A 16,151-nucleotide genomic window follows, 5' to 3' on the forward strand; every position below is an offset into this window, starting at 1 on the left:
GATTTTATTGACATTCGTTTGAAAAACTGTACACAGAGGGAATTCTTGCTTTGCATGCTGTTAATCTTTCTGAAGCGAGAGGAACCCATATTGAGGTGAGGAGATAAGGAAAAGCTTCAGACACAAGCAGCCGCCTTATTCTTCGCCCCCTTCTTCGACATGATTGGCACATGCAGTACTTTTTAATGCCAAGCACATGGTTCAAAATCAATGCAAGCCGAAGGACTAAATGTTCACTTCAGGGAGAAAAAGATAAGGATACAGCGGTAGCTATTAAAAAGCACATCGTAAGCTTTGTCCTTCCCATAAAGCATTGCAGATCACACAGCTCCCAGGGGAATTCATTCAACATGCATAGAAATAAACAGATAGACGCAGAGCTAAAACGCCAGTGTTGAGTCTTTATTGAACTTCCATGGTACAGAAAGACCACATTTCTACAGGAATGCTACTAAAATTCACACGACTAGATATCTGGAGGGTAGCACGAGCCACGCATGATGCCACCAGCACTATGTCTGTAGTGGGAATATGTGTAAGTGTAGGGGGGGGGGGGGGGGGGGTTCATGTCTCAAAGCTGCTTAGAAAAGTTGGCAAACACAAACTGACGTTTGGCTTTGAAAGGTTCGATAAGACATCACTCACTGATAGATAAAATAGACATTTATAAATAATAGATTTGAAGATACTCTCACAGGTTTTTCTTACTGTGTACATGCAGATTCATTGGAGAGACAGAAATGATGCTCCTTGATGTACCGCTTTCATTTGGTGCACCCAAGACAGTTGATATACAGGGACTTGAAAAGTGATACGAAGGGAAATTATGGTGGTTTTGTCTTCCAGATTGAGACACTTGGCTGTCAGGTGGGGGAAAAAAAGAATCCTCTTCGTGGTAACATCAGTCCTTTGATCACGCGTACAGTTCACAGATGCTCATTTCCATGACAACATAAATCTGTCTTTGTTGTGCACCATCCAAAACCTTTTGGGAATCATTGATTTTCAACACTAATGCCTCTATCCATTCCCGCTCTGAATATTTTATCTCCTCCACTGGAAGCACTGTATGCTTAACACACCTCTAACACAGTCCAGCAGGAACAGAGGGTGCTCACAAAGGCTCGACAAAGAGGTGAACGTCAGCCAGATAATTAAGAGAACAAATCATGAGGAAAAACTCAAATAAAACAGACTCCTCTACACACTGCAGAGGGAAAAAGCCACACTATTTGCATTCCAGGCGCCCAAAGCGGGGCGTAAACAGCAGTTTTTGGAGCGTGACATGTTAAACACATTGCCTGTTGGCTACAGCCGTGCCAAACAGCTTTGTGAAATACCCCGTTCAGTGTTTGGAGATGCTGAGAATGGCTTTTTAACCATTTGCGAACCAGATACAAGCCTGCTGAACTAAACTGAATTTGAGTGTCATTTCAAGAAAGAACAGTCCGCTGGATTAGAATGAATACTGAACAGCTTCACGTGTGCAGCCGAATCCCTGGAAACGGTTGCGGAGGCACAGGTAATACATTTCAGATGTAATGGGATGTTGCAGGTCTGTTAAACTGCTTGTTTGTGAATTAGTCATGGCGGGTCGAAGCGCAGAGCAGAGCAGTTGGCTTGGCAGAGCTCGGGGGCCATACAGGGGATGGAAAACAGGGCAGGTTACAGTGACGCATGAAATTCATTTATACCAAGCACAGAGGAAGTAAGGAAGGAAGGAAGGAGGGAGCAGCAGGGAGATGTGTTTGGGTTTTTAGACCTCAGGGAAGCCCAGGAGTTGTGTGATGGCTGGATACCTGGGAAACCTGGATTCATTTCACAGTTTCAGAGAAGATAAACGGTGCTGCAGGCACACCCTCTGGTCCCGTTGATGTTCCTCTTCAGGCCCGCAAGAAATGTTTACCATATGGAAAAACAGTCACCTCAGAGGTTCACAACTGGGATCCTGACACAGCAAGAGACAGAGAGGAGAAGAGTGAGAGAAAACAAAAGAGACAAAAACGAGGCAGGGAGGGTTGTGGGAAGCTTTGGGAACTCTGAGGACGGGAGAGGAGGGAGCAGAGGAGAGGAGAAGAGGAGCAGGGAGGCCTGAAGCTGGAAAATTGGTGTACACCCGAACGGAAAGCTGCATCGCAGGGGACTGAGAGGGCGGCGAGGAGAAGAGGCGGAAGAGAAGGAAGAAGGGGAGGACGGTGGAGGAAAAGCTTATGGGGGGGAGGAAGTAAGGAAGGGAGTACAGCACTATAATTATCCTGATTGAGATTAACTTTGAATACCCTCAAATAAAAGCATCATTTCATGGACGACGGCTGGGGCCCACTATGACTCATCCGAAGAGGGATTTTAACACACTGATACATCTTACAGCAGTACCAACACCCCAGGCCTGAATACTCCTCAGAGAGTACCACTACTGCCCATTTACACTCCATGTACATCCTTTTAAAACAAAAGAAGTAACAATGCTGCCGGACACACACACATACACAAAAGAAGCAAACTTGAATCTAGAGGTGCACAGAAACTCAAACATGCACATCGGACTCATAGACTTAAGACACACACACACTCGAGACTGTGCAGAGCTGGTGAGGCGACTCATTACCTCTCCCTGTCGGTGAAGGAGGAGGAGGTGCTGTGCAACGTCTGCCGGCTGTCCTCCGAAGCGAGGGAGCGAGGGAGCGCGAGGGAGAGCGGGGGGGCCACGCCACGGGAAAGAGGGGGTGGATGCTGGAAACAGCTGCGATCGTAACTGGGAGACAGAGATGACACAGATGGGGAAGATGGGGAGAGGGGATGGAGGGAGGAGAGAAATTGGGGGAGACTCGTGGAATAGGGATGGAGGGGGTAAATAGAGGAGAAATGCAGACGGAAGGATGGGAAAAGAAAAAGATGGGAATTATAGAAAAAAGAGACCAAGAAGAAGAGGGACAGGAATAGAAGCCAAGATTAAATGACTCAAAGAAGTTTGAGTTTGAGTTTTAGAGAGACAGATAAGGGTGAAAGAAGGTTAGCGAGGGAGAGACAGGGAGCAGGAAATTATAGGGTGGAATTAAGGGAGACGGACAGAGACACAGATAAAAACAGCAGAATAAAGAGAAAAGACAGAGGGGGGAGAGACAGAGAAACAGAGTCAGAGACCATCAAGAACAGCCGAGACATTTAGCATCAGCGAACACATTACTCTGCCACTGTGTGAGAGAATTAGTGCACTCATCGGACTCATTAAAACGCTGTCAGCTGAGGGGAGAGGGAGGGCGGGAGGGAGGGAGGGAGGGATAGCGAGAAACGGGGGAAGGAGACCAGCACTGTGGGATTTGGGAGAGAGGGAGTCAGGAGGGGTGAGGTGGGGAAAGGATGCAACAAGGTTAAGGAATGGACAGAGGGGTGACGCATCACAGAGGTGGTGTGCCATTACTTCAGTGAGGAAGGTGACGACAGAGAGCCACAAGTTCACACTCTTAAGAATACTCAGACACACAACAAAGCTGTTCTTGCAGCCATAAAAGCTGCACCCTCATCTTCCCTCAGTAACACCTGTTCTGGCTGACTCCTCTCTCCCTACGTGCACACACACACACATGCACACTCATCGTCACGCTTGATAACATTAGCCACACTCACGATTTTAGGGCTGGGAAAATCACTGAGCACATATGCCGCTCTTCTATAATCATAATGAACTGGACGGTGGCCAATTTCCACTATAGGCTATCATTTCAGTCCATCTGTACCCCCTCTCCCGTTCATGTCGCGGCACTCTCTCCCTCTAACACATGGCGTTATTTACACATTTATGACACTGAAGCACGAGCCAGTCTATAGAGAAGGGCCGCTGCCATGTCTCCAGCCTCGAAATCTCAGCCATTCTCTACTTTTGTAGGGCCACTTTGGATCCACCAGCATCGTGGGGCTTTCCTCCACGGCGGGGGCCGCTGGAGTAAGTTATCGAAACAACAGCGAAGGCAAGTCTCCGGAACAGAGAGAAAAGGGGGTTTATCGTGTATCAGCTCACAGCAAGCTGCAGGATTATCTGTGGATCAGCAGTAGGACTGGCGGTGCTGCGAGAGATAGGAGACTGGTGAGGGAGATAAGAGGAGTACCAGCTGTGCAAAGACAGGCAGCATTAGAGCAAGGCGAGGTGATAACTGGAACTAAGCGAAAGAACCTGAAGGAAGAAGGGAAACACAGGTATTCAGAGACAGAAAAAAAAAGACCTGGGGGGGTGAAGGGAAAGGAGGGCCAAGTGGGAGGAGGGAGTGATGGTTAGAATGAGAGCAAGCGGAGCTAATGTAGTGTGGGAGCAAAACAGATTTTAAAGGGACAATTCCTTTATTTCCCCCCTTGCCTGTTGTGCTATCAGTCCACATTGTTAATAAAAATAGTTCCTACTTGAAACCGCTCACAACAAGGTCCGTGGATTATCTGCGTCACATTTCTCAGAGAGAGACTGACTGTTGAGTTTTTTTTAAATGTATTATATTTTCATATATACCATTATAGAGAGAAGGCAGACATCTCTACGGCTGATACCTCCAAAACTAGGCAACTCACACCAAAAACAATCTAGATTGAGAAACAGCAAAACAAGTAAGAGGAAAAATGTGAACTTTCCCTTTAAAAGAGAGTACGAAAACGTGATATGAAGGAGAGCTAATTTTATGGATTCAGGCAATGAAATGAAAAATCATGTTGCAATAGATCTGTGGGTAAGATGAAGCAGACACGAGAATTACAGTAAGGAGGAGAGTAAAAGTATAAATGGGTGAGAAAAGATTGTCAAAAAAAGAGTGTGAGCTGTGTGACGAGATGGAGAGAGGAGTCCCAGTGGTCAAATGAACTAGGTGTTATTGGTTTGATCAGCAAAGCGTGGAAGTGCTCCACTACATCGCATAGATGACTCCCCATTTACAGCTAATGACCATGTGTGCAGCAAGCTCTTCCTTACGAGGCCTGAAAAGGTAACGTACACAGAACCCCCACCTTGCTGTTACAGTGCTCCGGGAGGCTTAATGGCCGGTGAAGCCATGTTATTGCTCAAGCCTGTAAAGCAACAGATCTGTTTTTGTTTCCAGTTCCATCCTACTGGTTAAAGGGAATGTTTAATCATTGCAACTCTAATGGAACCAAATGACACAACTGTGCCAACTGTGACTTTCAGGAACACAAGTGTTGTTAATAAAGTCGTTAGTTAGCTATTACTCAGCTCTCACTTGAGGGAGGAGTGCGTAGACACATTACGTAATCGTGGCGGCGCATGACAGACAGACCAACAAGCACTTGCAAACACATCTGCAACTATCAAAGTCTCATCTGGCCTCTTCCTAAATCCCTACACATCTGGCACAACTCATTAATGTTTATCTTGACCCATCAGTGGGTAGAAAGGGGCAAGTCTCCAATTTTCCAGTACAAAAATAACAAATTCTAAACTCTTTAAGCTCCATCTTTCAAAACAGGGAATACTTCAATCTCTCAACAGTTCTGCAGAGCTTTAACTAATCTCCAAATCAGCTGTTCCCAAGACATTTTACCACTCAAAAATAAGCTATGTCTACCTGTAACTCCTAGTGTTTGGATGTGTCTACGGATTATAACCAACAAGTCAACAAAAGAGTGATTAGTCCCCTTAAGATCATTTAATACTAAAGAAGTACAATTATCACGCAATTAACAAGATGAAAAGCAACAAATTCGACCAGATTGCAAAGCACCTAATCTAACCTCAATCTCTCGGTCTTAAAGTACCCAATTTAGAAATACAAAATGCCGTAATATTAAGGGAGACATCTTGTGTTGAAGCTCAAACTGGACTGCACCTCGCTGTGTGTGTTCTTCGAATGATACATTTTCTAATTCACAACTTTTACTATAAAAAAAACCCCTTTGAATCAGGAGAACCAGTGCTGCTCTCTTACTACAGAGGAGAGGTGTCTCATAAAGGGAAAGATTACTAATCATTCACTCTTATTCAGCAATGCCCAGTTCATATTTATATGGACACATGGACACACACACACACACACACACACACACAATATTTTGTAGATTCCTACCAGAGTTTGGCTGTAATGATGACTGCCGTCAGGATGAGCAGCGAGGAGATGGTCACGGTGACGTAGAACTGAGGGTCCACTGTAACACACACACACACACACACACACTCGTGTATTTACTAATCTCAGACCATGACCATGTATAATTGTATCCCGAACAAAAGAAGAGATCAATAAAGCCATCTGAAACATGATATTGAATGTGCGAGATGCCGTCCTCCAACGACAACACAAATCCGGTGACGTCTTGTATCTTGCATTGTGACAGCGGCCAATTCCTCCCTCTGAGTGATGAGAACTTTATTAGGCATCCCCCGCCACAGACACAGCCGGCAGCACACAGCAGCCTTCACACCGGTGACAGCTAATTCCCTGGAGGACTTGCGGTATGTGCGTGTGTGTGTGTGTGTGTGTGTTCACATGGGCATCGGCTCATGGCTATCTTTATTTAGAAATCCTTCATGTGCATCTCCTGATGCCCACCTTCCTCAGGCTCCGTCTCCTCCGCCGCCGTCCCTCCGTCCTCCACTCCCTCCAGGTCCTTAGACTCCAGCGGTGCCTCCTCTCGGGGCTGCATGCTTGCAGGCCAGTTTGACTTGGTGCTGCTGGCCTCCTGCTGAGTCCCATGCTGGTGCAGGGGGTCAGTTTCCTGGCTGGAAAGGAAGTGATAGGTCTCATCCTCCAGAGGCTGCGTGGGACCCCAGACCACCGCCCACAGAGGGGTGGGTGTGACCTGGGCTGTGACGGACAGCTGGACAGACAGGGCGTCCGCCTGCTCCTCGCCCTCACTATTGTCACGGTTACAGGTGGAGGGCTGTGTCACCAGAGCAACCAGGAGGATGGAGACGAGGCAGCGGAGGGCAGTCAGTCGTGCGACAGGAGAGATGGAGCTGGAAGAGAAGTGGAGGAGAAACAATGAGAGGTGGTGGAGTGACAGAGAAGTTATCTAAGAAAATGTATTGTCCACAGGCGTCCTGCACAACCTCATCAGCTCAAACATTGATTCTTATGCCGGCCATCACTCAGAATGACATTTTCTGCATCGGCACCACGTACATCGCTCCTTCACCTCAGGTACTATCATCTTACCATCTCTCCATCGCTTCGCTCTGTTCACTGAGACTCCGCTCCTCCGATCATCTCTCTCTGTAAGATAGGACAGAGGGGCAAGAGAGGCAGAGAGAGAGGGAGAGAAGGAGGAGGGTCCAGCTTTTTTTTCTTCTTTTATGTTGCCAGATAAATAACATGTAGACACCAGCAGGAGTATTGACAGAAAGCCAACTCTGTCATCTTTAAAAAAAAAAAAAAAAAGCATTTAGACTCCCCTGGGCTTTTAAATTATACGCTCAATTATGCGCCACATGTTTGAACAGAATCCACATCTGCATTCAAAAACACCCAGAAGTACATACTCACTGTCCGTTCTGCTCTCTCACACACATTTACAGCGCACACACCTGAGCACAGCACATTAATCACCATTAGAAGCGTCATGCATGGAGCCAATACTCTTATGTGGCACTTTGTGTGGAGAAAGGCAACTTCCCATCAAGAACTGCTGCCTAAATGCCACAGAAATGTCACTTAAGAGACACACGAGCACACCGGGAGACGGACACAAACACACACGCACTCCGACACATATCAGTTATCATGCCTACCTCTGGCAGTGAAGAGAGGGAATGAGAGAGGGAGACAGAGAGAAAGGGGGAGATACAGAGAGCAAGTGAGGAAAAAAAAAGCATCGGTTGCCTTAGCGACTGAGACATGTAGAGTCTGCTCGAGTAAGAGAGGGGAGAGAGAGAGAGCGATGTAGGGAGGGAAAGAGACTGTAGGAGAGAGATTTAAATGCTAATTATGTCTTTAAAAAAAAGAAGCTGGTTCAATTGAATGGACGCAGAGGAAAATAAATTAATTTGACGAGGCAAAAAGAACTGATACTGAGAACGACACTGGTAAGCTCATTTTAGAGGCGGGAGGTGAAAAAAAACTCTTCAATTATGTTTACAAAAACAGGCAAGGACACCCCAGAGAGCAAGAGACGGAAATACAGACAGCAAAGAGGAGGAGGAGGAAGAAGAGGAGGGGGAGGAAGAGGAAGGAAATGGGGGAATTAAGGTAGAATAGAATTTGATTTACATTCATTTACACAGGTTGCGCCGGCAGAGCGGGGCGGCGAACTGGTGTTTGAAGAGGAGGCAGGGTCAGATTGAAATAAAAAAAAAGAGACAACAAGTGATGCAAATGTGTAGGTGAGAGTCGCAAGGTGACAGCTTTATTGTGTGTGGAAATAATATTTACATAGAAAACAATCTGCCTACCACTCAACGCACACTCTCGCAGTCTGCATCCATACGCTCCCCCCCCCCCCCCCCAACACCGACACTCAGTCTGTCACACTTCATTCCCCTGCACCCTCCTTCACTGTCACTACGCTCCCTCCCTCTCATTTCCTCTTCATGGCTCCAGGCCGTGGTGTCCTCAGCATTGAGAAACCGGCACTCACTGGAGAACGCAGCGAAACCACGAGCCGGACCCTCCATCATCCTCGTTTGCTTCAGCATCGTCGTCATCGTCCTCGTAATCTAAATTTGACAAGGAGGTCAAGAGGATTCGCCACAACATGCATCATCTAAAATGAACATGATAGTGAAATCTGCAATTCTGTGGTTACTTATTAAGCGTGCCAGTCAGTAAATGAAGACACGAGGATGTGTGAAATTGTGTTGTGTGTGTGTGTGCGTACCGTCAGTCTCCTCGTCATCCTCTGTGTCTCCCTCCGACTCCAGCAAACACGACTCCAACCGACTGTCTCTCTTCGCTGTGACATCACCCCTATAACATTCACACCCGCAATTAATTAAACACCTAATATCAATAGAGGTGCGTGTCGAAATCAGTTATATTCATTAGCACCTCTTAAATCCCAGTATAGCTTCAGAATTAGCAAAGCAGTTGACCTTGGAGGAAATATGCAAATAGAAAATATAATTGAGCCGTGTAGATTAAAATCTTTTGAACTGAGTGGCGTTGGCGTGAACTGTGCCCACCTCAGCTTCCCAGAACTGGGGAGCTGCTCCCATACGATGAGGTCGCGCCCTCCAGTGACCCAGCGGTGGCCTCCGCTCCCTGTGGTCCACGCCGCGAAGCAGAGGATTCTGGGAGCATCGGGCCAGGTCAGAGAGGCCAGGTACCGACACTGAGGCAGAGAGAACACTAGCGGGAGATGAAGGAAATGGGGGGTCAACAGAGGAAAACAAAGTGCTTTCGATTTTTGTCTCAAGTCCTTAATGTGCTTTCACTCTCTCTGAGTGGAGCGAGTTACTTGTGGTTGCACACGGTTTACTCTGCGACTCACAGTTAAGCGAGCTCTCTCCATTCGCTAGATCATAGCAGGAGCCAATTAGGAGGCCTCCTGTCTGGTGGACGCAATCTGTTATCCCGGTGATGCTGTTGTGATTGGTCAGTCTGGACATGGCTCCTGTGATAATTGGACAGATGTTAGGTGGAAAGAATATGCAAATGTTCTTCATCTACCTTCCTTTTTCAGTCATCCTGACACACACACACACACACACACGCACACGCACACACAGACACAGACGCTGCTCATTCCAGAGCTCACCGGTCCTCCAGTGCAGGATCTTGAGCCAGGCTCGACCGTAAGCCAGGAACGCTTTGTCTCCCCGCGGGCTGAGTGTCAGACGCCCGCCCGACCCCCCTCCACAGCCGGTCACCTCTTCGCCCCAGTGGTGCAGCAGCCTCAGGGGGTCTCGATCCGAACACCGGTTCTCCCACACCGATACCCCTCCCTCGGCCGCGCCGCTGAACACCATTGGACCCTGAGTCTGTGGAGGGCACAGGAGACACGGTTGTCATGGTGATCTGAGTCTTTACCCAGTGTGTGTGTGTGTGTGTGTGTGTGTGTGTGTGTGTGTGTGTGAGAGAGATACACAGAAAAAAAAGGGACAGCAAATCTATGTATGTTTGAGTAAGTGTAAAAGAATTGTGTGAACAGTTTCAAAATGTACATTTTTCCAAGCGGCTGTTGGTTATAAATGGATCGTGCGTTTTGCATGAAGAACAACAAAGAGCACGACAACGATGCGCTACGCTTTAATGCTTTAGGCATATTTTGATGATTACGAATTGAGAAAGAATGTGCATAATGCGGCTCCGGATTTCAATATTCATAAAAAGCCTTTTTTTTGCTCAAAATACGTACAGTATGCTTTCTAAAATTGGCCGAGCTCCACGGCTCACATCTTAACAAATATCTTTGATTTCTATTTGAAAGCGATAAACAAGGAATGCTTCTGTGAGGATAAGAGTGTAGAAACATAACCGTTTGATTCCCGGAGGAGGGGCTTTTTCACAAATTAAAAAAAATCAAGAGTTCTAAAACTTTGGACAGCTTCAACAAGGGAAAGAAGCATTGGCGTGCTTTTTGTGTTCAGCCTTTTAAAAATAGGCTGAACACAAAAACAGCTTGAGCAGCCTCGGTGTGGACAGCACATCACGGCACGCCGGTCAGTGACCCACCCACCTGGATGGAGGTGACTGCTTCCTGGTGAGCGTTGATTGACTGGCAGTTTTCGAAAGTGTGCCAGCTCCAGGCTTGAACTTTCCCCCCGTCTGAGGGTTGACAGAGTGTGAGGGTTACATGTGCTGACAGGCGGCTGGCAGTCATTATTGTTGGTCATGGTCGAACCCACCTGAGCCTGACTGCCTAATCTGTGTGCCTCCATCTCTCTGATTCAGCCCAATAGCCCTGCGCTACACTCACTAACTTGACGGCAGATGATGCCTACATGTACAGAAGTAGATTCAACATACAAACACAAGTCTAGCTGCAATTATTCAGTTCACTGTGTCACTAGCGCTTAAGATTTGTGCATAAAAACAACCCCACACCTGATCCGGTGATAATGTAGCCGTCTTCCTCTGGCACAAAGCAGAGTGCAGTCACAGCGTTGAACGTGTAGATAGATTTGACACACTGCCCTGCAGGTAACAGGAAAATACTAATTTCACTGACAGTACACAGACCACCAGTCACACAGGCATTCATTGGTTATGAGGCACAGTCAGACACAGACACGTTTCCCAGACAGAGCCCGGAGGCTCTGTCTACCTTAATATATACAGTGTATAAATATATATATATATATATATATATATATATATATGTGTGTGTGTGTGTGTATGTTTGTGTGGTTAAGCGTACCAATGCTCAGGGCCCAGATCTTCACATTGCAGTCTGCCGAGCCACTCAAAATAAACCTCTCGTTGTCGGACAAAGACAGGGACCGGGCTGGCAAGAGGGCAAACACAGACAGAAGAGCGGGAGGGGACAAAGGAGGAGGAGGAGGAGGAGGAAGGAATGGGGATGAGAAAAAGAGAGAGAGAGAAGATGACAAAAAGATTAAGCTGAGAGGAAGCTGTAAATAAGTGATGATGTACAAAAAGACGACAGATTGCAAGAAAGAGGCAAAGAGAGAATGATTTTAAGAACAACAACAACAAATAATCTTTCAACACAGCGTGACTATTAGTTCGACTGAACGGCATCATCTGTACTTCCAAACTTGGTATTTGAAGTCAAGGGAAGCAGGTGGGGAGGGAGTGTAGGAGGAGAGCCGACGAGGCCGTTGGAGTTTAAGTGATGGAAGGCTGCCTGCTTCAGACAGACAGTGAACTCTCTAAAGTGTCTACCGAGGTTATCTCTCACTGGGGCTGATCTGATGAACTGTTCCTATAATTACCAGACTGCAGGACACAGGCATTACTCAGCTGTAGTCGCCGCACATGTAAGTTTGAGTGTGTGTATATATATATATATATATGTGTCCTCACCCAGCCTCTTGCAGTACTCAGGGGGAGGCGCAGACAGACAGGTGACTCCACCAGTGTGACCCCCCAGGTTCTTCTGCTCCGTTGCTGTGGGAACGTGCCACACCTTCACCGTTGTGTCTCGGCTTAAGAGGAGGCAGATGGACGGCGTGAGGAAGAGAGGATGCGGGAAGGTAGGAAAGGGAAGACAGAGGGAGTGAGAGAAGGGGGAAAACAAGCAAAGTTAAAAGCCGTTAGACATAAATTGTGAGAGATTTGCGCTGAGCCATCGAGGCAGGGGAAGAAAAACAAATATGTCAGACAGCGGGGGAGAGAGCGGGAGCATATCAAGTGATAAATTAGGTGAAATGTTCACTTTGCACATCCATTATGCAAATTGAGGCTTCTTTCCTGCTTTACCTTCCAGAAACCACCAGGTTGTCAACAGCAACCACGCAGGTGACGATGTCATTGTGACCCTCCAGCCGCCTCAAGCGAAACTTCGCCTTCTCCCAAGACGATTTGAGGGATGCAAATTCAGCTTCTGCAGGGGAAATCATTTGTCCAATTAGCACGGTTGACTCATCAGCGCCCCAGCTTGTTAATCTACACAGTTCTTCAATATGGATTAGTCTGCCACAACGAAGCATGGGGCTAATTTAGCTCAGAGGACGCGAAAAAACGTGGGGTCCTGTCTTCAGGAGAGCAAATGCAGCCTATTGGTTCTAATTCTGGCAGCCACCTGAGCTCGTTAGGACTCCTCAAGGCTCACGTCTCATCTGATTTTTAGATGTCAATGACGAGTCAGGGCACTGCATTGTGCTTTTAACTGCCTGCGATAAACTGTGATAATCATTTTCTTAATTAATCCAACCTTCCCGCTGCAGTTGGTCCGTGTCAGAGCCGCCTCCTGACACGTCTCGGCAGTGATCTGACACCTTGGCCGGCTCCGTCCTGTCCCGCTGCCTGCCTATCTCTGCTCCCCTTCCTGCTGCTTCCTTCTGCCTGGCAGCCGGCGCTGGCGTTGCCTGAGCTTTGGACTGCTCTTCTCCCTTAAGGATCTTGGAGGCTGGAGGCGTTTGTGATGGAAGGGCCTCCGGGGCATCCTCCCTGTGCCAGTGCAGAAAAGCGAGAGTTGAATGAATAATCAAGATGCATAGGCACATGGTTTGCTTTGTGACGGGGAAACCTGTAGAGCATCTCCGAGTCCCACACAAACAAAACGTTTACTTTTTAATGAGCGCCTAGTCCTAGAAAGTGTTACATTCAATTTGATGTTAATATCCACACATGCTGATTTCAGTGATCTGCATAAAGCCCGGAGGGGCTTTAATGGGGTGAATGACATTCCTGAATCATGTTTACGTGACACATTATGCACAGTGGAAAATTCCCATTTTATTAAAGCGTGACAGTATTTGACCTCCAGTGTGTTTGGATAGAAATGCAAAAAAAAAAGATCAAAGGCTTCAAAGTGAATGTTTGTTGCTTTTGAAGAATGATGTTTCTCTCCATCTGCCCCCTCTTGCTAGTACCTCTCCCTCACTTCCTTACACTTGTCTTTTCATCTTCTCCTTTTTTCCGTCTCCCACAATCCCAAGAGTTTGCTGCGGGCCAGAAAGCTGCAGCTGAAGCTCAGCCAATCTGGAACGCAGCTCCGCCTTCCTGGAGATCTGAGAGGGAAGAAGGCACGAGATTGGTTGCAAACCAAGCCACTAATGCACAAGTTGTTTATATGCACAACCAACATACTCAGCCTGTCTTGATTTATTAGACTGCAACTGGCAACTGTACTCCTGTCTGAGTGTGAGTTATTAAATATGCATGAATGAGGGAACCAGGCATGTCAATTTGAAATACTTGACTGTTTTCTGCGTTAAAGGAGCACTTCACCAGTTTTACACATACAGGTTTTGCAGTGATCTTATCTGGGCTTTTTTGTTTTGTTTTTACGGAAACCAGGGGCACAGAGTTTGACATTATTTTATAAAAATCTTCCTTTGATAGTAGAAGTCCTGGATTTATTAAAAGTAAGAAAGTTGTATACAGAAGTAAAGGTATCAAAAGAAAAAGTACTCTTTGGGAAGCAGAATAACCCCTGGTGGTATATTATTTAATTATCTTTATCAATGCATAACAATGTAAGCATTATGTCAATTTTGTGAGTGTTCTGGTTTTAGCTTATTATATAAACTATTTTCTACACTGTTGGGTAGTTTTGTCTGTGACAACACATTTTATGAACTCATATCTTTTGTAAAACCTCCGTCTGAAAAGTAACAAAAAAACGTAAAAAGTCAAACATATTTTCCTCTAAAATGTAGTTATATGAAGTAGCATAAAATGAAAATAATCAAGTTTAGTACAATACTGCAAAATTGAACTTAAGGATGGTACTAGTCAGTATATGTACTTTCCACTACTTTATATGTGGTAAGACTAAATACATGATCTGTTACTTAAACAAAATAAAGCTGTAGTGTGTCTTCAGCTGTAGTGTGCTCATTTATTTTCCTTTTTCCAATTAGTGGATGCAACGGCAGTGCAGTAAAAGAAGAAGAAAAAACAGTTGTAGGGCATGACAATAATTTATAAAATTAGTGAGGCCCCTGAAGTTCCTGATATTTATTTTTTTCTCATGCACTCTACTCATCGTGAGAGCTTTCCTGGGGCGAAAGCTGTCAAATTATTCATTCCACCACCATCATAAATTCATGTTAACCACACATTTTTCTTCTTTATGGTGTTATTCCTAGTTTAAGAGACCTTACTTCATAACGTTGTAGCCTCACAAATCACCATTAAAACATCATCTTGATTTAACCGTGTGCGCTCTGATATACTGGAATACTTTAATGGTGTATGAATACACAGCTCTGCTCTGCTGGATGTTATTCAACCTGTGTCAGCTAGTGAAGATGGATAATGTTTTTATTTCATATTTTTGACTGAATGTGTGCCTGAGCTACAGTAAAAACCCGCAGTCATAACCTGTTGTTACACATGAGGGAAATCTTTTAAGGATTTACAGAAGTCACACAGATTACACACACATACAGTTAGCATTGGGACAAACAGGCAGATGAGGCGTTTCTGTACCTTGAATCTCTCCTCTGGGGTTTGACTGATTTTTATTTCCAGACATCCAATCTGTCTCAACTTCTTCTGCAGCTTCCTCACCTCCCCCATCTGGAGCTCGGGGCGAAGTGCTGCGAGTTAACTTTAAACTGCCTGGCTGATTCACAGGTTTGTCAGAAAGTGTCAAAGACGAAACATTGGCCTTTAATGCAAAGTCTGGATTGGTTTAAATAAATAAAGATGCACCAGGCGGCTCGGCAGTGTGTGTGTTTGGGGAGACGTGTCGCCGGATGTTGATGATACTGACGGCGTGTTTCACTGTCCTTACAGCGACACTGTGTGGACAGTTTCAGTGCTGCATTGAAAAACGGTAACACATAAATATAACAATAAAGTACATTTATCGTTGTCGTGATTTCCTTTAAAGCAGAGGTGAGTTTGTATATGTTGTGTGAAGTTCAAAACAAAAGTCTAACTGACTAAAAGTCACTCTGTGGGTCAACGGCAGGAAGTAGCACTGTGCTGCCTTCAAGTGCTAATCTATCAGCTCATATTTTCGAGACTCCACGTCGTAAATAACCTTAAGAATGAAGAAAAGATTCAAAGGAATAACGTTTGTTTTATTTTGGAGATTAAGCAGGAGATGAGGAGAAAACATGTCCTAGGAAAGCCATTCATACTTCAGTGTTTTAAAATATAAAAACAAATGTACATATGTTTAGTGTGTACACATACAATTCAATTAATTAGAAAAATGTGATTCAGCTTATATAACAAATTGGCTAATTTCACAATTGATTGTCAGGAAGGCATCCTCTAAAAATCAAATCCGTGCAAAAGACAGTGCAGTAGAATGTAGGTGAATGTATTACATGATATATGATTCTTCTTTATGGTGCAGATTTGGAGATTTTGGAGCGATATTCCATTTACTCCAATGTAGAGGAAAAGCAACAAATGGTCACATTTGAGAAGATGGATTTATGTGTGAAAAATTATTCAAATTATTAATTATTGAACCCATTACTGTTGGCTAATCGTTGCAGCTTGAGTCACGCGTATCAATGCTGTAAAATATCACAAGCCATAATGATTGAAAATGTCTCACTTAGTGCTCCCTGATCCCTCAGACTCAAGGTGGATGGGCCCCGGGGGCCCCAGACCTTCAGGGTCCAAAGGCCT

General features: G+C 45.6%; 2 protein-coding genes across 2 annotated transcripts; both read right to left on the bottom strand.

The window, feature by feature from the left end:
- Positions 1–1,926: 1,926 nt before the first annotated feature.
- pianp (PILR alpha associated neural protein) lies at positions 1,927–7,159 on the bottom strand (the record flags this gene model as incomplete). Its single annotated transcript, XM_079165527.1, has 5 exons — positions 1,927–1,948; positions 2,609–2,755; positions 6,060–6,138; positions 6,543–6,949; positions 7,149–7,159. The coding sequence occupies 5 exons, from the start codon at positions 7,157–7,159 to the stop codon at positions 1,927–1,929; spliced, it is 666 nt and encodes a 221-aa protein (XP_079021653.1).
- A 1,320-nt stretch (positions 7,160–8,479) lies between these two features.
- Positions 8,480–15,243, bottom strand: LOC306700098 (uncharacterized protein). The gene is made up of 13 exons (XM_079165005.1): positions 14,991–15,243; positions 13,446–13,564; positions 12,766–13,001; positions 12,312–12,435; positions 11,916–12,037; positions 11,287–11,373; positions 10,974–11,063; positions 10,606–10,694; positions 9,685–9,907; positions 9,418–9,540; positions 9,110–9,275; positions 8,806–8,894; positions 8,480–8,644 (listed from the first exon to the last, which is right to left on the bottom strand). The coding sequence occupies exons 1-13, from the start codon at positions 15,078–15,080 to the stop codon at positions 8,562–8,564; spliced, it is 1,641 nt and encodes a 546-aa protein (XP_079021131.1). The 5' UTR covers positions 15,081–15,243; the 3' UTR covers positions 8,480–8,561.
- Between the last annotated feature and the right edge of the window lie 908 nt (positions 15,244–16,151).

Source organism: Pholis gunnellus (genome assembly GCF_910591455.1).
Source record: "Pholis gunnellus genome assembly, chromosome: 8".
NCBI classification, from domain to species: Eukaryota; Metazoa; Chordata; class Actinopteri; order Perciformes; family Pholidae; genus Pholis; species Pholis gunnellus.